This window comes from Vanellus vanellus, assembly GCF_965231255.1.
Source record: "Vanellus vanellus genome assembly, chromosome: 6".
Classification (NCBI taxonomy): Eukaryota; Metazoa; Chordata; class Aves; order Charadriiformes; family Charadriidae; genus Vanellus; species Vanellus vanellus.
The window spans coordinates 4857475-4880083 of NC_138911.1; the positions used below are offsets into that span (position 1 = coordinate 4857475).

The following is a 22609-nucleotide window of genomic DNA, read 5'->3' on the forward strand; positions in this document are numbered from 1 at the left end:
GATTCTTGTCTCTCCTAAATGTTACTGTCGTTTCCACTTACTCTCAGTGTGTTTTTTTTTTTTACATATACAAAGTTATTACAAGTTGTGAAATTTAAAACCGCTCTTATTTGAAATCACTGGAAGTTATTTTTGCAAAGAAAAAGGTCATTGTTCTGATGGCATAGTATAGCTTTTCACAGAATCACAGAATGGTCAGGGTTGGAAGGGACCTCTGGAGATCCCCCAGGGTCACCCAGCAGGGCCACCTACAGCAGTGGCACAGGACACGTCCAGGCGGGTTTGGAATGGCTCCAGAGTGGGGGACTCCCCCCCTCTCTGGGCAGCTGTGCCAGTGCTCTGTCGCCCGCACAGGAAGGAAGCTCCTCCTCATGCTGAGATGGAACTTCCTATATTAAAGTTTTTTCTATATTCAGTTTTCATAAAAAAATGTGCCAGATAAATGTCTGCTGGCGGAAAAACCAAAAGGAAGTGGCATTAGTAGAATGCTTCACTGCTATTTTATTGCCTTTAGAGCCAATCTTGTTTCTACTGAAACAAACCCTGCAGTGACGGAGCTGCTGATTCAGGACAGCCAACAGCAGGCACAGGGACCGCCCCAAGGGTACGCTTAAAATCTTGCCTGAATCAAGACTGTAAAGCACACGCTCCTTGGGATTTCAACTCCCCTGTCCTGCAACTGCTAAGAACTGCGCACAAAAAAACTTACCTTCGAAAAGAAATGTGGGTCAGGATTTTAAAAAGGAATTTCAAAAACATTTCCTACTACTATTCAAAATTAATTTAATATAATTATCCTAAAATATAGAAGAATAAGTAACAGTGTTGCACCCTCAGTAACTCCCACCCAGTGATCCTTTGGGCCCTATTTTTGAAAATGCTTGTCCCGGGCTTTGATTTTATTTTTTTTTTTTTTAATGAATGAATACTTTGAGAACATCAAGGCAAAAATAAATGGGACAAACATCATGCTATCTTTCTGCATTGATTTAGCAATGTTTTGTGGCGTTTGGAAAATGTTAATGAAAATTTTGAATTAAATACGTGGTAATGAAGTATTAAAGTCTTACAGGTCTAATACTAAATCCATGCTTTACCAATGGTAGAGAGGCATATGAGAGACCAAAGCAGAAATAATTAGAAAAGCTTATTTATTTCTAATCTTTTTTATTTTACAACACATCTTGAATACTGAAATGAAGCATGGTATTTTCTCTTCCAATTTTTATAGTCATTAGATTCTAGTGGTGCAGATAAAATTGTAGGTTTTGGTTACATATTCATTTTAAACATAATTAAATAATCTATAGTAGCAGTAAATTTACATGAATTCTCTTCATGATGCATACTTAAAATATTTTACTTAAAAACTTATCTGGGTTTTGGAAGAAGATTAACACGTGATGACTTCAAACAGAATATTGTCATTTTTTTCTGTAGACCTAAAGAATTAACCTAATTGTTCCTGTTAAGAGATGCCCTGTTAGAGAGACCAGAAGTTTGCCAGATCTGTGAGGTTCTTGACAGCCTTTCAGGTTGTATTTTGTTCTGTTCCTGACAAATAGCAGTAGGAATAAGCAATTCTAGCCAACTTAAAAAAAAAAAACCAAACAAACAAACTAAAAAACCCACCCAAACCCCAAACCAACACATTTAAGGTAAGTGATTTGTTTGTTTTAAGTTGCAGTAGTTTAAGGAGAAGTCTTCTGGGCACCCATATTGTGAACTAAAAATAAAAATTCTGTCAAAAATGTAATAATTATGGATGGGGATCATGAGGGCTGGTTTCCTGTCAAGTCGCGGGTACTTACCCAGTATAGTATGACATTCAGGTATGGATTTCTTCAGATTGCCTTAACAACAGCAATGGAAAAGTGTACCAGGGATCCCTCTACAGAAGGGCAGGTGTTTAAGCGAGTGCTGCCAAGTACAGCAAACTCAACCCTGACATTTTGTGTACAAATACAAGAAAGATACGGGATAAAAATCACCTTACCTTGGATGGTGGTGGTTAGTCCATACGTAATACCGTGAGCAGATATCCACACCAGGCAAAAAGTAAACCACTGTGTTTACAAATCGTGTCACCTTTGTGCCTTCTTTGGAGAGGCCGAGAGCAGAAGTGCTTATCCTCCTGCGTGGCCTGTGGCTTCCTACATGGCACGTGGGCGATGGAAACTTGCACAGCTGATTCCCGGTGGTGTCGTGAAGACTTCTGTCATCTCTGATCGGCATCAGACGTACCTGATAAGTGTAAAAGCGTACCTTCATCAGTGTTCCCACAGCATGTGTCTGCTCATGGGAGAGACCCCTGAAATGTGTACAAAACCTCCCTTTGCACGTATTGCATCAAGGTGATGTGGCTTCTTGTTTTTTTTTTTTTTTTTTTTTTTGTTTTGTTTTTTTTTTTTCTTTTCAGGGACACATTGATAGTCACGTGTACCAACAGTGCCACAAGTATATTTGCAGGCTTTGTCATCTTCTCAGTTATTGGCTTCATGGCAAATGAGCTCAAAGTGAATATCGAAGCTGTGGCAGACCAAGGTAGGGTATGCTGCTGTTCCATTGCTTAGAGACCTGGTGGCAACTTCAGCTCTGTTATAATGGTGACGTTGATATTGGAACTGGGAATAATGGCTTCAAACTGGAATGGATTAGTAAACTACTTGTAGGCGTTTCTGTATTGGAGCAGGTACACGGAGAAGTCAAGATATTACTTGAAGCTTCCTTCTCACTCGTTTGGTAAGAGAAAGAATCAAGCTGAGACTCATTTCAAATCTTTATGTAAATGACTGATGGGGCGGTAGTGTGAGATGTCTCCTTCACATAGTCTAAGCCGTCACCGGCCTTCTCACTTGCCTCTGCTGCTGCCTTGTCAGGTCCTCCAAGGTAAAAGTTATCCCTGATGGTGGGAATCTTGGATGAGAGGACAGTGGGCTTTGCGATGTAGGGGGTGGGGGAAATGTGGTGCGAGAGGTGGATTGAGCTTCCAAACTGTGGGGAGTATGGAGCTGCCTCCACGGGGAAGTAAAACAGTTCTGAAAAACTGATGAGAAGATCTTGGTTAGTGAAGTGAGATGGTTACAAATGGGGATCTGAAAGGTCTTAATTGGTAGAGAATGTGAGTGAGAAGAATGTGACTGATGGAAGAATTGGTGCTGTCATGCGTGAGAAATGTGAAGTAGCGGGAGATAGGAAGGGAGGAGCTTTTGGGGTAAGATTCAGAGAAGGTTAAAAGATTGTAAAAATCTGGTGGGATTGTAGAGGGATAATTGTTGCCTTAGTCTAGTCCTGCATGTCCTCTGAAATGTGCAGCACTTTGCCTCTACGCCAACCATTCCCCAGATCATTTTGAACTGTGTTAAAAAGACAAAATTTTAATTACTTTGTGATAACTTGTATACATATTCACGGTCCTCCTGCCATAACTGTTTGTGTGAGCACATGAGGGTGCGAAGTGTATTGTATCAGCTTTCAGCACAGAGAGGGTCATTTCCAAGCACTGAAGTGAAGTGATTAATATCTTCTCCGTGAGCCGTGGGGATGGTTCCCAATGCTCTCCCCTTCAGCCCGGGATGGCGCAGAGCAAGGGGAGGCTCTGAAGAGGAGAAGGACTGAGGAGTTAAAAAAATGAATGTTGCGTATTCGTGGCTTCTATACGTGACGTGTCTCACTGTCTGCATTAATGTGAGGACACTAAACATTTTTCTGACAGGTTTGTTGCGTGGATAAATTCAGCGCTACAAGGTGCTACATGTAGCCTAAGGTACCTGACTGAGTGAGCATCGGGATTCAGAAATCGTAGCAATGAGTTGACAATAGGGGGTAGAAATGAAGACAGCTTTCCATGGTTTCTGTACGGTAATATTCATAGGTCATTCTGGACAAATTAGGTATTAAGATTAATCGGCATTTAACAATGTTGCGGGAGCTAAATGCAAAACAGACAACATGAGCCAGGGACGCAGAAATCCTGTCGTTGTAGGAACAAGAGGCAGTGAGGCATTCTTTATTTTTTTATTTTTTTTTTTTTTGAAAAGTACGTTTCTCAGAACGCTAATATTTCTAATTGTATATTAGAAACCAGCTACTAAAGGTGAAAGGAGGAGAACAACAGAGGCAACAAGACGTTGCTGCTGGTTACGGAACAAAAAATGGGCTCTTAGTTTCCTTTTGCTTATTCTTTCTCTGTAAACTGAAACATGGATAATCCCACAGACTTTGCAATACTGCTGACCTCAGAGATGCAAATAAAGGTGCCGGGTCACGTGCAATTTCTACACCTTCTTCAGATTGTACATGGCAGCCCAGATGTTGAGGTGAGGGGAAGCTTGTGAGCTGCAGTTCAGCCACCGGGAGTTAGTCTGGGGCTTGCACCAGTTGACCCGTGGTGGGATGGGCTGCTAATCAGGCTGCGGATTCAGCAAGAGCATCTGAGAGAACTTCATTGGATGGTCAGTTAGCAAACTGTTTCTTGATAGCAAGTAGAATCATAGAATGGTCTGGGTTGGAAGGAACCTTTAAAGGTCATCTAGTCCAACCCCCCCTGCAATGATCAGGGACATCTTCAACTAGATCAGGTTGCTCAGAGCCCCGTCCAACCTGACCTTGAACACTTCCAGGGATGGGGCATTTACCACCTCTCTGGGCAACTTGTCCCAGTGCTTCACCACCCTTAACGTAAAAAATTTCTTCCTTCTATCTGGTCCGAATCTTCCCTCTCTTAGTTTAAAACCATTACACCTTGTCCTATCGCAACAGCCCCTGCTAACAAGTCTGTCCCCGTCTTTCTTATAAGCCCCATCTAGATACTGGAAGGCCACAATGAGGTGTCCCCGGAGCCTTCTCTTCTTCAGGCTGAACAACCCCAACTATCTCAGCCTGTCCGCATAGGAGAGGTGCTCCAGCCCTCTGATCATTTTTGTGGCTCTCTCTGGACCCTCTCCAACAGGTCTGTGCCTTAGTCCCTGTCAAGTAGTAGGGGATACTGCACTTGCCAGCTAATGTAATGTCAATGCAGTCTGCAGTGTCTCCTATCTTCTTTTTGGTCTGCCAGTCAACCACGTGAGAACAGAAGAGTTTCATTGCCATCCCCATTTTCTGGCTGGATTAGACCTTTATGTTTGAAAACCTCTGTATGAGGGCAGGTGCTTTAGGAGTAGTAGTTCTATCAGTCTTTCTATTTTACCTCCATCCTGAAACAAATGACAAAAAAAATTGAAACAAACCCGACCCCAAGATCTAAATTTCACTGCGGTTACAGAAACTATTGAAGGAGTTGGATTCAAACCCTACTCAAAGAAGCCGTGCCTGAGTGAAGCTGTGGTGGAAGCTCTGAAGGGATGGAGAGAGAGGGGGTGGAGAGACATAGCTGTTAGCGATGGCGGAGGAAACGCTTGGTTCCAGCTGGTTCCTCTGCCTGGAGATGGCACAATATTGAGCACAGGGGATGGCAACCCCTTTTCTGTTGAGTGCTTGTTGGTGGTCTTTGAGTGAGCGACGCGTCACAGGCTGGAGCTCTCCGTGCCCGGCTGTTTCAACAGCTGTTCAAGGGGATGTGAGAAAAGCTGTCACGAGACAATCTTGTTGTAGGGCTGTCAGGGCATTTGCAGGAGCCCATTTAGGCCATTTCAAAATATTTCACCAGGGTTAGGCTTCACTGCTCTCTGTGATAGGGGAAACAAAATTTAGTCCCATACAAGAAGACAACAGTGCAGTAAGAAGAGAGTGAAGACTGAGTTAGCACACTGAATTAGCAGAATTAAAAAGCAGACTCAGCAAGTGGGGAAAAGAGGCTGCCCTTGTGCCTGCCTACTTTTTTTTTTTTTTTATTCTAAAGTTATATTTCTTTTTGCAGCGAAGGAGACAACAGCAAAAATGATGATGATCTCCCTTCAGGTTTTTAAAACCTTGAATGAAATTGGTAATGGAAAGTGGAAGGGATTTTTTTTTTTTCTTTTTTTCCTCCTAAAATATTAATCTGAAATACATAGGGTGGTTTTCTTGTTTTCATTTAGAATCTTCCTTTCAGGAAAAATGCATGTACCCTATGAACAAATAAAACGCTTTTCATAGAGGGAAAGACAGGAAAATCTATTTTCATTCTGCTCTTTCAGTTTGATTAAGAACATACTGCAGTTGAAAAATTGTAGTAAAATGAAAGTTCAAAGTCATTTGACTTTTTTTTTGTTTCAACACGCATGAAACCGTTGGAGTTTTCCTGGCTTTAATAGCCCTTTAGAAAGAGTTCATATCCCCCTAAATCTGCAAAGATGGGGTGGGTGGGACACAGCCTCCCTGGGACTGTTCACCCGTGCCTGGATGCTGCCTGGCATGTGACACCGTGGAGAGTTATGAAGGTCCAAGAAGGAGAGATGTGCACTTTCATAATTTTCATAATTAAGTTTTGCCTAAAAATGTGATTAATAGGAACTCATTATTCCAACACTTTAATTAAACTTCTATGTGTAGGAAGCTAGTGCAAACAGAGCTCTTATCTCTAATAGTCAAGAAGAAACCTTTAATCGAGAAATTAAAGCGTGTCTTCATGAATACGTAGTAGTTCTACTTGCACCTTCCTATTCCAAAAAGCCGTGTTTTTGCAGCACATTTTAAAGGCAGCAACACTTACTGAGTCACATGCAGTGTTGTGTGTGGGGTTTTTTTTTGTTTTTTTTTGTTTTTTTACCCTGTTGTTAACTTTCATATTTGTCTTTTGTTCAGAAGGAACTCCAAACACCGCACAAGTTGCCTGCGGAGATTATTTCACGTGCTGCTGAAACTGTGTTTTTCTCAATACGTGAGACAGCAACAGTTCTCTCTTGACCAGAAACAGCGCGGGGAGCTGTAGGAAATGGGGTGCAATAACCTAGATTAGAAATGGGCCAGGACAGAGTGAGTTTGGAGCCCCTTCTCGTGGCACGGGTGGTGGCATCAGCACAGCTTGGCTCTCATTTCTCTCTCACCTGACAGGAAACATCCTTCAGAGTGTTTGAAGTGGGCATTCCTTTAGCTGGGATAAATAGAGATGAAGTGCCACCTACTGTAATGCTACCGCCACATTCCTTCAGCCTTTTCTGCCAGGCGAATCTAAACGTACTTGCGGAAATAATTTTTCTTGACAGTCAATAAAAAATTATAGCCCAAGTTACCAAACCAACAGAGAAAGGAAAATTCCTGGTTAAGGCTCTAAAAGACCCCTCATCTTTCTCTCTTTTTTTTTTTTTTTTTTTTTTTTTTTTCTGCGGTGCATTATTTGAGAATCTCTTACGGATTTTTTTGAGATTCACGGTAGTTCTTACCTTGTGTCTGATATCAGCTTTGTGCCTCTGTTATGTTCTCTCCTTCTCAGTTGACTGTGTGCTGAGGAGTTAAAGAAGAGCATTTACTTTTCCGCTCGTGCTTGTAGTGCTGAGGTGTGGGTGGTTGCTAGGTTGCTCTGAGGTTGGGTTGCTCCTTGGCACGACAGTGGCAGGAATTTGATCACAGAGCAAGAATGAAACATAGCTGCAGTACATGGTTTTTGTCTATTTTTCATATTTGGATCAGTATATTAATATACTGGTTAAATATGTATTCTGCAGCTTGGAAACTAGGAGTGTATGAGAGTTTTCAAACTGAGAGCCAAAATAGAAATTAATCACGTGAGGCTAAATTCTGCAGTGGTTGAATCTTCCTGTGAATAGGAGAGACTGAATTGGATCTTTTTTACTTTTATCGGGGAAAAGAATATTGTATTAGACTTTGAAACATAACTCTTCATCTCTCCCTCTTTTCCATTCAGCCAACAATTTTAACACGATGCAGCATATCACAGCCTTCCTTTTTCTTGCTTTTAGGTCCTGGAATTGCTTTCGTGGTTTACCCAGAAGCCTTAACTAGGCTTCCCCTCTCTCCCTTCTGGGCTATAATATTCTTTTTGATGCTTCTGACGCTTGGATTGGACACTATGGTAAACTGCTTTTGTTTCCCGTTCTTTGCCTCTTGCTTTTCCTGTTTATTTGTTTGGAGGACCGCGAGATTAATCGCTATTTTCCGTGTGGTCAGTGAACCGCTTTCCAAAAAGAGGAATGAAGTAAGGCCATCGATGGTGAAATAATTTGGGTGAAGCTTTGGCATTTGTGCCTGAGCATTTAACACCTAGGATTCAAAATACTCTCTTATATTCCATTATATCCAGCTGGACCATGTTGCGTACATTGTGTTCACTGAAATAAATCCTCCTATTTTTGTCTTTCAGTTTGCCACTATCGAGACCATAGTGACCTCTGTTTCAGATGAGTTCCCCAAATACTTACGTACGCACAAGGCACTGTTCACTCTTGGGTGCTGCATCTCCTTTTTCATCATGGGATTTCCTATGATCACTCAGGTAATAATATTGTCCTTGAGTATCACTGTCTGTCCCCAATCCCCCTCTGGTGGCCGTTCTCCTCCTGTGCAAGTTGCAAAAGGTTAAGCTGAATTCTGCTGCGTGCGCAAAGACACCGGGTGAGTCTGGAAGCCTTATTTTTTTTTTGTTCTTCTTTTTTTTTTTTTTTTTTTTAAGTGGATGTTCTGGCTGAGATTTAGTGAAAAGACTTTGTTCAAATCTTTTCTGAGAATCGGACTTTTAAAATTTATCCCTAGCCAAACATCTCTAAAGCCATCGCATAAGTTAGGTATTCACTAAGTGGGCGGGACGGGACACTGACAGAGTTTGTATGTCGTATAAACATGCACAGCAATTTTGGGTGCCTTCCCTCCCAGATTAGATATATACTGACAGTCTTGGCAAATAACGAAATTCTCATCTACCTACGACAGTCTTCGATGTCTTTTGTCTACCAATTCCTCCAGCATTATAAAGTCTCAGCAATTGCAAGAGGAGGTGCACAAAACCTATTTTACTATTTTATCCATGTTTTCCCCTCGTCTCATCACCAATCAGCCCAACTTTGCTGTTCCAAAGCCCGGGATGGATTCAGTCCTTCCTTCACTTGAATTATGCTGCTTAACCTCTGCCCTGAAGATAGGACATTGTGTCCTTTCCAAAGAGATGAACTGGACTCACCATTACAGTATTCCTGGTTTCAATGGTGATTTTGCTTTTGCCATAATATTAAGTGGTTAGAGACACTGCCGGTGGACGGTCTCGTTGCAGTTCAGTCCTTAGTACGAAAGGACTGAAACCAGTGTCTTCCCAAGGTGTGTTAGCTACCAGACGCAGGTGTGGCTTCTGCTTTTTTTTCTTGTTGGATTTGATATTCGTTCAGCCGCAATGGACAAACTATAGTGTGGCGTGAGCCTGTCCACTGGTCAATGTGTGGCTGCTTACTGTGATAGAGCGTCCTGGGTCCTGGTCCTGCTCCTGTCCATTTTTGCCTGCCTTAGCGCCAGTTGGAGTGGTGACACGTATGGAGAGAGACACCAGTTACATATCACAACTAATAGCTCTTTTATCCTTTTTTCTTTAGGGTGGAATGTATATGTTACAGCTTGTGGACACTTACGCGGCTTCTTATTCTCTTGTCATCATTGCCATCTTCGAGCTTGTTGGAGTTTCCTATATATACGGTGAGAAAAAATACCAATCTTGGACAGACTATGTCAAAGTCACATTTTAGCATATAGTAAAGTAGCCAGTAATGTGAAATTCTTAAGGAAACGAGTAATACTTTAATTTTATTTTATTTTTTAATACAAAGCCTCATGATTTCCTTATTTTGAATGGAAGCGTAATGGGACTTCATTACCATAGGATTCCTTCAAATACATGTCTTCAAAAGATTGTCATACAGTGTAACGTCCTTTTCCACCAGTAGCTTAAAGCCAGTGCTTAGACACCAGTATAAGAATAGACCAAGCATTTAGTGATGCTTCTCCAGGGGCTTTTTCACATTCTGACAGTTTTAGGCTCAGAGACTTCCTGTGCCGGAGGTGGTATCTTTGCATTTAACAACTTTTGAAGGATTTATTTTCCATGAACACATCCAGCCTTGCCTTTAGCCCATCTGTCCGTAACACAGAATCAAGACTATGCAGCTACTCAGAGTGATTAATTATGCACAGTGGTGACACCAGTTATATCGATCTGTGTTGATGTACATTAAATTATGAGGAAGATCCTCAGCAAATATAAAGCAGTGCAATTACCATGATGCTCCTGTAGCTCCGTCAGTTGACACCAGCTGGCGATTTGCTCCCAAAATAGTCCAGTACTTTTCGGAGATTGATTCTTGGAAATGTGTGATCTCAGACGGTTGTAGTAGGAAATGTGAAGATCTCCCTGCACAACAGATGATGAATTTATGTCTGGAGTGTGGTGATGCCACTTAAGGCTTGTCTTCAAAAGCAAAGGAAGATCTGAATCTCAGTGTTAAAGATGAGAGAGATAAGGCTGTTTCTGCTGTTGCTGTGGACAGGAATGAATTGTATATTTTCAATCCCAGATATTTTGTTGAAGGTACAAATATAGCAGTGTGACTTTAGGCCCTAGTCCTGTGCACTGGATACTTAGGCCTACCTACAGTGGGGGGTCCATTCTGTAATATAAATGCACTAAAAAAACCGTGCGTAATTCAAAATGTAGGATTTGTTGCTCTTGCTTGAGAAATGACTGTTACAGAAAGAACAGGGAATCAGGCCGTCCTGGTTTTCTCTAATTTCATGGAAATACAGAAACGTATTTTGTTTCCACTGACGTCTGATCCAGTGAGCAGGCCTGAGTGGCTGTAAGCTAAGTCAGGTAGGACCTAGTCAGGAAAAGTTACAGAATACAATGCAAAAAGTCAAAATGCCAAGAGCAAAGTTGATTTAGACCAATCATATTTTGGTCAATCAAAATGCTTGTTGATTTTTATGTCTGTGAAATGCAAGTATTTTACTTAGAGTAGGTTTAGAAGTGTCATCTCTGTGAATGAAGGGATATTGGTAACTGCCATCAGGTTTACATTCAACCAGTCTTCTCAAAAGACCTGAGTGTAATGCTTTGAGATATCTCCTGAAGTGAAGTCTAGAGACAGATTTGGGGGGTTATTTAGCAGAACTCCTGGTTTAGAAAAATCAGTGCTGGCGAGTCTTGCCTTTGCTCTGTGCTGCACTTTCCATGAGGATGTGCAAGATTTGCCCATTCCCTCCCCCCAGTTACCACCAGGTTTAGCATTTACCTGTTCCTGTGGAAACACATGTCATCTGGGACGTTAGCATCTGGTTATCGTACCGACCAATTTCCCAGCTTTCCTAAAATCAGTACAATTCCATAAGAGATGGTGAGTCGGAATGCTCAAGAAGAGTATAAAGATTTATTGTTTTGTTTTTTCTCGCATCTCTTCTACCTCTTCCTCTGTTTGCTGAGAGCACGCCTGAACATCGCTGGGCACTAGATGTTGTCACTCTGCCTGGTCAGCAGTACCTACACCATCACCTGGTCTGTGCCAAATAGATTGCACCCTCTGAAACCATTGCCATCAGCGTGCAAGATAAAAATTCCTCACTGAGAATATATTTTTAAGTAACCCCCGAACTACATAAATCCGTAGAATTTCTTTGTTCTGTGTGTTTTTAAATAAGGATGAAGGTAAATACGGAGCGAACGCCAGGTGTGTTCCTCCTCTGAACACTGTGTGGCAGAAGCACTACAAACCTGCCTTTGTGGAACAGCAGTTTATTAGGCTTGTAAGCAAAATTGCTCTGCCTGCTTTGCCCAACAAATTCAGTATGCCTTAAAACACTGACTTTTATGAAAAACATAAAATAATACAGAAATAATTATAGTACCGCAGATTATAGATTATAGACTTGAATAGAGGAGAATTTTTTTTAGTTACGTATTACTTTAATGTAATCAGACTTGAAAAGATCTGACAAATTGCAAATCATTCTTTCCACGCTTTCTGTACCAGCTGATTGTTGATCAACAGATGTTAGTAAAGCCTTTGATATGAACTGTTTCAAAGATTATTCCCTCGAATTAACCTTTTGCTAGACTAAAGAGCTTCCAGCCTTTTACACAAAGAAGGAAAGATGTACTTTACAATCATTACCCGCTTGGCTAATCTATCATAGCTACTTCTGCTGCGTTAAAGCTACTTTTCTAAGGAGTGTTCATAGGAATACAGCTTGTATATTTGTGATTTGCGTGTTGTAAATACAAGCGAAGCTGCTGCTCTTGTTATATTCCTTCAAGCAGCGCTTAAAATTGGCATAATATATTTTCAAGCTCTGACAATTGCCGTTTTACACTCCGCTGACACCTTTCTCTGTATACTGGTACTCTTCATAGCAAGCAGGTTGGCACAATAGTGGCAGGTGCTTTTATGATGAAATAAATCTGTCTTTAGTTCTTGTTACATGTTCTGCTTGCTGAGCTCGTTGAGATTTTTAAATTAAAAAGAGGCACACTTGGTTATTTCCTTGCAATCATTTATTTTTCAGCAGAGTCAGTGCTACATAATCCAGTCAAACGCTGTTTGGTTTTTTTTTTGGTTTCACATGCTGGCATAGATGTTTATTCTCCAGATGTTTATATTATGATGTGTGACTGGTAAAGAATAGCTTAGAGCTGCGGGTATTAATTTGATCATCAGCATAATTCCCACTGTTGCATTTCGTTACGTGAAGCTAAATACAAAGATCCTTGTGCTCCAGCGAAACGCTGTTGGAAACTGAAAATGTATGACCTTAACTTTACTCGCGCTCCTTCTAGATCTGTTTTTTTGACAGTCTGTTGTTGGGAAGGTTCGGTGTCAGAGCGAGAGGTAACTGCTTTGGTCTATTTGTAGAAAGTGTTAGTAATTTTGAGCGTTTTATCCGCAGCAGAATATTGAAGTAGCTGTCTGCCTCGGTTTGCATTCTCCTGTTTAATGGATTTTCTGTCTGCAGCACTTAGGAATACACCATCCGACTTTAGAGAGTGGAAATTGAGACATGGAATATCATGTATTGTTTATTTCCCGAAGTTATTCAGCAGGCCTGAGTGATCTAAGAGGGAGACCAGATATACTGAGATTTAATCGGCTTTCTGTTAAGCATCCTTTGCGGCTTTCTGTGGAACTTGATGAACCTATTTTCAGTCTTTCACCGGAAAATAGATGAATATTGTGTAATCCCTCTATCTGTTTACATGCGTTTGACTCCTGAATTGCTAATATTTAAAAGTGCCTGAAGCCATGAATATCTACTGACTATTCCAAGAAGGAACTACATTTTTTAATCGGAGTTTCAAACAAATCTGTGCAGATTTGCGCGTGAATTGTGGAGGCGGAAGCACCTGGTAACTATCCCATTAGGTAAACCTCCTTTGCAGCAGCAAGTGTGGCTGAAGTAGGGACACTTGGGTGAGCTTTAAACTTTGTGGAAGGACTCTTCAGCCCATACCTTGTGCTGCTGCAATTAGTTTAAAACTAGTTTTTTTCGCACCGCAGCGATGTGTGTGAGCATCTGTGTGAGCATCTCCCAGGTAGCGCGCTGAACTGTAATAAGCAGGTAAATAAAACACAGAAAATGATTCGCGTTGCCGCTAAGGTCTCCTTTGGGGTCCGTAACGCAGAGAGCCGTTGGAGTTACGGTCGGTCCAGGCAGAAAAGCTCTATTACAAACTGGAGAAGCACGTGATGAGTCCGAGGGATGCTGAAGTACGGTGATTCTGTGGGTCGTCAAAATTACATGTATTTTCCAGAGAAGATAAGAGGCTTTCTGAAGAAGAGCATTTGGTGCGGAAAAGAGAAAAAGAGAGAGAGATTAGAGTTACAGGGGAAAAAAAAGTGACATCTGGGTGCCCTTGGGTTAGCTTTCCAAGCTTACATCCCCTGCGGGCTGTAGTCATCCCACCCCATCACCAGCGCAGTTTTTGCAGTTTCATCTTCTCGTTTAATTTCTCCTCTATTTCTTATTGTAACACCTTTTTTTAGCTTTCCTCTGACACGCTGTCTGCCTGAACTGGCTTACTCTGTGCTCGCCCTCTGAGCCGGGCGTTAGGGCTGCCCTGGCAGCGTCCAGCCCTGCCGCTTCCCTGGAGGTGCGCCGGAAGACGCCAGATATTGAGCCATTGCTGTTTTTTACCCCCTTAATTCTGGGAAGAGCCTGGTGGATAGATTTAGTTCTCCTTGACATCAACAGGAAGGCTTCAAAATGAGGTGGATCAAGCCTGGGGATTATCCCTTCTTCCATTCAGCAGCCGCAGTGCCTGGCTACGAGGGCAATAAGAACATAAAGCAGTGTATTACTTTTGTTGCAAGTGTTTCCTCCCTTCCTTAATGACTTCTCGCCAATATTTGAGCTCCACTCCTGTCCCCACGTCATAGAAATTAGACTAAACGCTGTAGAATAAGGCTTTGTAAAATTTAAATGGCAGAGAGGATCGCCTGCTTTATTAGATAAAATAAATGCCAAATTGGCCCAAATTGGAGATGTTTGTGTGATGGCGGAGCTCAGCCTCGGACCCCAGCCCTCCCTCTTCTTCTCATCATCAGAAAAGCTGGAACACATTTCAATTTTGGTTTTATTACTTTGGGATAAATTACTAACGGCTCTGCTGAGTAGGGGTCATTTACCTCACCAGCGCGGCAGAACAAGGCAGAAAAGCAGACGAGCTTTTCCCAGGCAGGCAGTAGCCGCCGGTGGGCCAGCACAACCTTCCAGCCACAAGCCGTGGCCAGCGAGGCGGCTGCGGAGACGGCTGAAACACCATTTTCCAATCTGGCCTGTTTTATTAACTCAAGTAGTTTTATAGATGTAATCAATACGATAATCTGAAGAATCAACTCGTCAGTCGATCTGTTTGTTCAAACAACATTGAGTATAATGTAAAATGTTTACAGGTGCTCTCTAATAATTCTGAGTATTGCTTACGTATCAAATGAGAAATAACAGGCCATCAGCAGCGTCGATGCGAAGTGATGCAGTCGTACCCCAGTCACGTAGCAGCTATGGAGAAGCTCTGATATTGTCTATGCTGAAACAGATCTACAGATATTAATATGGTTCATCTTCACAGTGAAATGTAGAATCATGGAATGGTTTAGGTTGGAAGGGACCTTGAAGCTCATCCAGTTCCACCCCCCTGCCCTGGGCAGGGACACCTCCCACCAGCCCAGGTTGCCCCAAGCCCCGTCCAACCCGGCCTTGAACACCTCCAGGGATGGGGCAGCCACAGCTTCTCGGGGCAACCAGTGCCTCACCGCCCTCAGAGTGAAAAATTTCTTCCTGATATCTAATCTAAATCTCCCCCTCTGCCAGTTTGAAGCCATTCCCCCTCGTCCTGTCAAGGTACACCTAACAAGCGTATATGTAGGCTACAACAAGCTATAACAAGTGTACGCATAGTTGCAGCCAACAAGTGCGCGCTGTTAATGCTTTAACCCGAAACATACCGAACACTTAATCTTTATGTAAAAGCTCAATTTTGCTTTAATCTTTAGGAAGTAAATATTTTATTAGAATGGTTCCCACCATATTAGTCTCATTTTTCACTGTGTGGTTAGACCATCCATTGAAGTTTTCAACCAGCAAGTCAGAGTTTGTTTTTGTAATTAGGCACAGGGGAGATCACAAGAGCTATGTTGCGAACTGCAGCTGGTTCCTTTCACACCTAATTGCATTTGCATTCGCTGTTTACAGGGTTGCAGAGATTTTGCGAAGATATAGAAATGATGATTGGATTCCAGCCAAGTAAATTCTGGAGAGTCTGTTGGGCATTTGTGACCCCGACTATTTTAACAGTAAGCAAAAAAATTTTTTAATGTCTTCTCCAAAGAGTTCCGTTGTCGTTTCTTCATCAGTCGTGATGTTTCTGAACGGTAGCAATTAAATCTTGGACGCAGATACCCAGACACATGCGCACACATGTTCTTGCATGCGTATGTAGTAGTAAGAGCGTAAGTAACGGTATTTTTGGCAGAGAGGGGATGGTGAGTCTCCCAGTGCTTCTGTGGTAGCCTTCCCCTGCCTGTGCGAAGTGCTGGTATGGCATACCGTTGCGTACCAGCATTTTTCATGATTGTATATATGTGTATGTGTGCGATATATACTTATGTATGTATACACATACAGAGGGAGAGGAAATTATATGATGCTCCTGTCCTTTCTCAGGTTGAGCTAGGGGAAAACCATTATATTGAGTCGTAAACCAATCTGAGGGACGTGCTTTGGAAAGGCTGATGTGGAAATCTGAGTGCCAAAGCGTTAGCTGCAAAGGTGGAGGTATTTTTTGCAGAGGTCAACATAGTTATGTTCTGGATAACAACTATAAATTCCTTTAGTTTCTCTAAAAAAAAAAAAAAAAAGGGGGGGGAAGGGAAAAAAAAAAAGGAAAAAAAAAAGGGGGGGCAAAAGAGAAAATATAAAGGGAATGAAGGAAGGGGAAAAGGGGAAAGGCGGAGAGGAGAAAAGGGGAAAGGCGGAGAGGAGAAAAAGGGGAAAGGAGGAGAGGAGAAAAGGGAAAAGGAGGAGAGGAGAAAAAGGGGAAAGGAGGAGAGGAGAAAAAGGGGAAAGGAGGAGAGGAGAAAAAGGGGAAAGGAGGAGAGGAGAAAAAGGGGAAAGGAGGAGAGGAGAAAAAGGGGAAAGGAGGAGAGGAGAAAAAGGGGAAAGGAGGAGAGGAGAAAAAGGGGAAAGGAGGAGAGGAGAAAAAGGGGAAAGGAGGAGAGGAGAAAAAGGGGAAAGGAGGAGAGGAGAAAAAGGGGAAAGGAGGAGAGGAGAAAAAGGGGAAAGGAGGAGAGGAGAAAAAGGGGAAAGGAGGAGAGGAGAAAAAGGGGAAAGGAGGAGAGGAGAAAAAGGGGAAAGGAGGAGAGGAGAAAAAGGGGAAAGGAGGAGAGGAGAAAAAGGGGAAAGGAGGAGAGGAGAAAAAGGGGAAAGGAGGAGAGGAGAAAAAGGGGAAAGGAGGAGAGGAGAAAAAGGGGAAAGGAGGAGAGGAGAAAAAGGGGAAAGGAGGAGAGGAGAAAAAGGGGAAAGGAAAAGAAAAAGAGAGCTTTTGTTTCCGCCCCCCCCGGGAGGGGAGCAGTGTTGTGCCCAGCCCAGCCCGGCGGTCGGACACCGGAGGGGGGGGGGGGGGGGGGGGGGGTGTTTGTGTCAGCTCCCGCCCGGCCGAGCGCGGCGCGTCCCCGCCGGCCCCGCCAGGGGGCGCTGTGCCACTGCGGCTGGCGGCGCGCGCCACGGCCCCGCCCGGGCGGGGGGGAGGGGGAGAGCGGGTGGGGGGGGGGGGGCGGGGGAGCGACATTCTCCTGCAGGGGCTTAATTTAACTGTTATAAATAGGGATTCAAATTTAAAGGAAGGTTGGGGGCGGGTTTGGTTGGGTGTTTTTTTTTTTTGTTTTGTTTTTTTAATTTTTTTTTTTTTGTGGGGGTTGTTTGTTTTTTGTGTGTTTTGGGTTTTTTTTGGGTGGGGAGGTGTTTGGTTTTTGTGGGTTTTTCTGGTTGGTTGGTTGGTTTGGCTTTTTTTTTTTTTTTTTAAATATAGATATATCTATCTATCTTTTTTTTTTTTTTTTAAAAATAAACTAACCTTTGTTTTTATATCCACCCTAAAACCTGGAGTAACGCTTTACATCAAACCCGGATCTCCATTTAATCTAAAATGTGGCACTTTCTCAATTTTACCGTTGCCACCCATCTTTTTTTCAAGTCCGAGAGTGCAAGTAGAATCCCTATCGCTACCGTTACTGCCTAGCTCAATGTTCCCTTTACGTTTTAACCTAAGTACAGCCACAATCTTGGAGTGCGTATCGTATTTTGGCACAAGAATGGAATAATTCTTTTTGCCCCTTCGAAAGCCGTCAGCCCGGTAAGTCGATATAAACCCACCGAGGTGTCTTTCACCGGTATGTGATGGTTTGAGAGCACATACTTCAGCCTGAACGTCCCCAGGCCTGGACCACTGGTGTGGCAAGATGATCAGTATTTGCGTAGGGGTTTAAAAATTCATCATTTCGCAGCTGCGCTAAATAGTTCCTGCAGGTATTCGTAGATTTTTAGGTACAAGATAAGAAAAGTTACTAGAATTCCTGCTAAGAGACACGTTTGGAAACAATCTCGTGTCACCTGGCTGGGCTGAAGAAGCAAATCGGTGACTCTATCGTCCTTTGCAATCTCTTCTTCCAGAGAAGTTGTTTTTTGGCTCACGTGCTGGTTCCTATTGGTGCTGTTCTTTAGCGCGGCATAAACATTGGGAAATCTTTCTATTTCTGGGGGGGAGGAAAGGCTCTGGATAAAGTTAATAACTTCTTTTTGGTATTGTTAATTCAGGAATGGGGTAATAATTTTTTTTTTTTTCCCTGAAAACTGACAAAGGGTTAGTTTTTGCAGCCAGGAATGCATGTGTGAGGGGACTAGTGAGTTTTGGTGAGCTCAACAAAATCCTGAGTCGCGAGGAAAAGAAACCTTCTGTGATGACAACAATTTCTCCAATGGGCATAAACGAAGATATGGTACTTTCCTGCACAGATTTTCCTCTCCCGATTGTCTTTGCTGAAGTATAGTGTTGCTGTGCAGGAAAACCGGGTAGATCCATCTTACCTATCCAGTGGCAACTGTTGTTTGACCATGACGATATATAGCTATCGTTGCAAATCCATTTTTAAAAGTTTGAAGACATAGCCCAGTTTAATCTCTAGTATTAAGAGAACATAAATGGCAATGCATTTTTTTGCATTTTTTTTTTTTTTTTTTCTTCTCTGGAGGACCTTGCTAAAAAATGAGGGCGTGTGCACATTTTTTTTAATCTCTTTTTTTTTTTTTTTTTTTTTCCTTCCAACGGCTGTTTTCAAGATGCTGCCTTAGACCCGTTGTTACACCTCTGAAGGGAATTGTAAGGCTTTTCTGCAAATTGCTCGGTCCCTTTACTGATCAGCCTTGCACTCTTAGCTGCTGCCGCTAATCACAACCAGGGAATAGGAAATTACCTTGTCTCTTAAGGGAAGCAAATTTGGAAAGCAAAGGAGGTCAGTTCAAACTTGCGTCTTCTGTTGTTGTTCCCTCCGAATGTAATATTTAGTGAACTGACAGCGAGAAATAAATTGATACTGATCAGTCGTAATTCAATTTTTATGGAATGGAAACCGGCAAGGCGAACCCAAGCAAATACGTTATTTTCTGTTGTTGCCTCTGCAAAGCTAATATTTGATTCATTTGGATAGTCTAATATTAGACTTTCAATTACCCCACATCTCTGGAAATAAACCCGATCATTTTTATACGTGCCTTCGCCTAGTTATACTGCTATAAATCTTCTGTGCGCAATTATTGCGCGCACGGGCATTTCCCCAAAGTTCCTGAATTATGCACAAATGTAAGCAGCTGTATCGCTATTCGTACAGTAAGTGAAATGGAGTAACTTAGCATAATCACATTAGGTAAAACTGCCAATAGACCATGTAATAAAGCAGGTTACTCTGGGGGCGAGAATCTCATCTCGGTTCTCCTGGCGTAAACACAGTGATTTTTGTGGGATTTTGCAAGATTTCCATGAAACTCATTAGATTCAGACCCTGACCTGTTTATTACAGCTCGTGGCAGCGCTCTGCCTTAGGTGTGTGTACTTTTAATCTGTATTCCATACGTACCAGCTCGGCGTGTGGGTACCTACCATTTGCTGCGTAATGAGCTCCTTTTGCTGCTTCAAACCTATTTGTTTTCTTTCCTTGTTTCCAGTTTATTCTCTGCTTCAGTTTTTACCAATGGGAACCGATGACTTACGGAGCTTACCACTACCCGGGCTGGTCCATGGTGCTCGGGTGGCTGATGCTGGCCTGCTCCGTTATCTGGATCCCGGTTATGTTCGTGATAAAAATGCATCTCGCCCCGGGCAAATTTATTGAGGTAACGCTTCTGCCTTTTTTTTTTTTTTTTTTTTTTTTTCTGCTTAAAAATACAGTCACAGGAGACTGTTTGGTTTATTTTACATTGATATTTTTTTTTTTGTTGTTATATTGAATGTCTAATAGTGCTGAGATTACTTTCTGGTAAGCCAGTTATTGTGTTGCGAAGAGGTGCTCAGTTGAGTCAAAATGCAGACTTTCCATTTCCCGTTCCTCAAAAAAATGCTTCTAAATTGTTAAGGGAGAGAACTAGAAGGGGTTACAGATTTCCCGAGCCCCAGTATGATGTTACCGAGAGAAAGTTGTTCTCCCGGCTCCGTTGGCCTTTTCGCCAGAGCAGCGCGGAGCCGTGGGAAGCATCAGCTGTCGCAGCGAGCCCAGCGCTCGGTGCCGGGAGGCGTCAATCAGGAATCGCCTGTTTGCGGCGTGCGGGATGGTCGGGTACCCGAGTCATCCGGGATGCGCTCCAAGAGGTTGTGCCGCTTGATGAAGTTCGGGAATGAGACGTGTGAAAAGACTTCACGCGCTGCGGATCAAACTACTCGTTATAAAACTTAGCTGGCAATCTTTTGTTTTTTCGCCCACCGTCTTCATCTCTGTTTTTTCTTGGCTACGCTGATCCTCTCTGACACCCGGGCTTAAAAAAATTCCGGGCGGCACTTTATTTTTATGCCGCACTTTTTTATTTTGCAAATCGGATTCCTGACACTTCCCCCTGCCGCTCCAGAAACGTGGTAGTCCCCCGCTGCTCCCTGGCCCTCCCTGCCACCCAGGCTGCCACCTAGCATTGGCTCGGTTGCAAGGGACCTTTAGGATCACCAAGTCCAACCATTAACCTAATACTGCCAAGTCCACCACTAAACCATGTTCCTCAGCACCAGGTCTACTCGTCTTTTAAATACCTCCAGGCACGGTGGAGCCGCTCCCCGGCTCTTCCCATCCCTTTGGCTCCTTAGCTCCGTGCAGGGCCCGCTACAGCGATGTCTTTCTCCTGTCGGCATTTCATCCCTTCGTTGTGTTCACCTTGTTGTCTGAAGAAGTTCAATGGTCTCATTTTTGGCCTTTGAGGCTTTCTTGGTTCTGTCCTCTCCGCGCTGCACGCTGCTTGTGCTGCTCCCACCTTGGGATGCGGAGCAGACGCTCGCCTCCCCTCTTCAGCTCTCCTGCAAAACCCGTCGGGGCTGTTATACGCCTCAAAAATGAAAAGGAGAGAAAATGTACTAAAATAGAATAATCTTTTGGTCTCTCAATATGTCGCGCTACACATGCCTAAGGGAAAAGACGATGCTTTTCTGCTTCACACGGAGTGTGAAAGGAGTTTAATATTAAAGTGGTGGGACACCCTAGGGAGAGCATCCAAGCGCCCCTGGTGCGTTGGCACCAGGCAACGAGGCCACTTGTCTAAAGGGCCACTCAGCCCTTGTGTAGAGCGCGTTGGAGCGCGTAGGTCAGGAGACAACTGCTCCTACTGGAAATGAGCTAATGTGAAATTAAACGTGCTTGTTTATTGTCTCTTCACTTTCTTTCATCGGGACAAGTTGTTCTGCTTCAAATCTTCTCTGTGTGGTACTGGTATATACGTTGTCACAAAAATAGGGTGCTCTCCTTACTCACCCTCTCTAGTGGTGCACCCAGAGAAACAGCCAAAAGTTGCACCTGTTTTGAAGGGGCTTTTGCTGAAGCTCTTGCAGACGTAGCTCGGTATTTCCTCAATACTGAGTCTGCTGCATAAAATTATTATGGTTGATTTGGGAGGTAAGAGTTGCAAACTGGTAATTAAGCAGAGATTAAAATAACTGATATAGAGGTCTGATTCACTTTATTAGGTAATAAACATATAATTGTTCCCTCTCAAGTCATCAGAAATATGTTTTCTTTCCTTTTTATCTGTAAATGCGCCAATCAAATTATATGTTCAATAAAGAAATCAGCGGAAAGATTAGAAGATTTTTGTTGTTTTCCAGGTTAACATTCTCTTTCTTTTTTTCCTGCAGATAGAAATGAAACATTTTTGTCATCTGAAAATGAAAATCTTTGTTCATTCATAGCAATGTACTTCCTTTTGGTCATTTGTATACTTTGGGGAAATATGCTAAACAGAAATCCAATTATTTTAATGCAGTTACCCACTGCTTAGACCATTGGGCTAAGTAATTGTGCACATGTCCTTCAGTAAGCGAGCTGCGCAATCTGTAGCAGTGGTTCTGTGCTCCCCTCATATGGCGCGGGGGAGAACGTATAATTAAAATCTGGGCACTTTATCCTCTATTAATCTTGCAAACTTTGTGCAAAACAAACACCGAGCAGCGGAGCATTGCAGGGCCACCATCAATAATCTCAAATGAGCCCATCCTCATTTCTTCTGCACTGTAATTCTGCTCCGTAACTTCGAATGAGACTCTCTTTTTCTCTCCCCCACTTTGCAGCGACTCAAGTTGGTGTGCTCTCCACAGCCCGACTGGGGTCCCTTTTTGGCCAAGCACCGCGGGGAACGTTACATGAATATGATCGATCCACTGGGAACCTCTTCCCTGGGACTTAAACTGCCAGTGAAGGATATAGAGCTGGGGACCCAATGCTAATAATTATTACCTGGGTGGCAATAACATTGTCAGCCGTTTCTGATTTTTTTTTTTTTCTTCCCTGTTTTGTTTCCTCACCTTTTCTTCTTTTTCGCAGTGCCTGAAAGTGGTTGCTTAGGAAAGTAGGACTAACTGTTGCATGCCGTAGGGAAGACCTAGCTAGACCACTTCCAGGTGCAGGTGATGCCCATACCGTGTTCTGCACCCGGTGAGACAGGAAAAATGTATTGTGCAACGGGT

At 42.9% G+C, this 22609-nt stretch overlaps 1 protein-coding gene across 1 annotated transcript in view; it reads left to right on the forward strand.

Moving 5' to 3' along the window:
- SLC6A5 (solute carrier family 6 member 5) overlaps positions 1-22369 on the forward strand; it is a gene marked incomplete at both ends in the record, with an annotated part of 33827 nt that extends 11458 nt beyond the window's left edge. Inside the window, 7 exons of the mRNA XM_082484816.1 lie at positions 2420-2544; positions 7839-7951; positions 8240-8371; positions 9456-9555; positions 15598-15698; positions 19621-19788; positions 22214-22369. Coding sequence (XP_082340942.1) covers positions 2420-2544; positions 7839-7951; positions 8240-8371; positions 9456-9555; positions 15598-15698; positions 19621-19788; positions 22214-22369 — 895 coding nt within the window. The remainder of the gene's footprint in view (positions 1-2419; positions 2545-7838; positions 7952-8239; positions 8372-9455; positions 9556-15597; positions 15699-19620; positions 19789-22213) is intronic.
- Between the last annotated feature and the right edge of the window lie 240 nt (positions 22370-22609).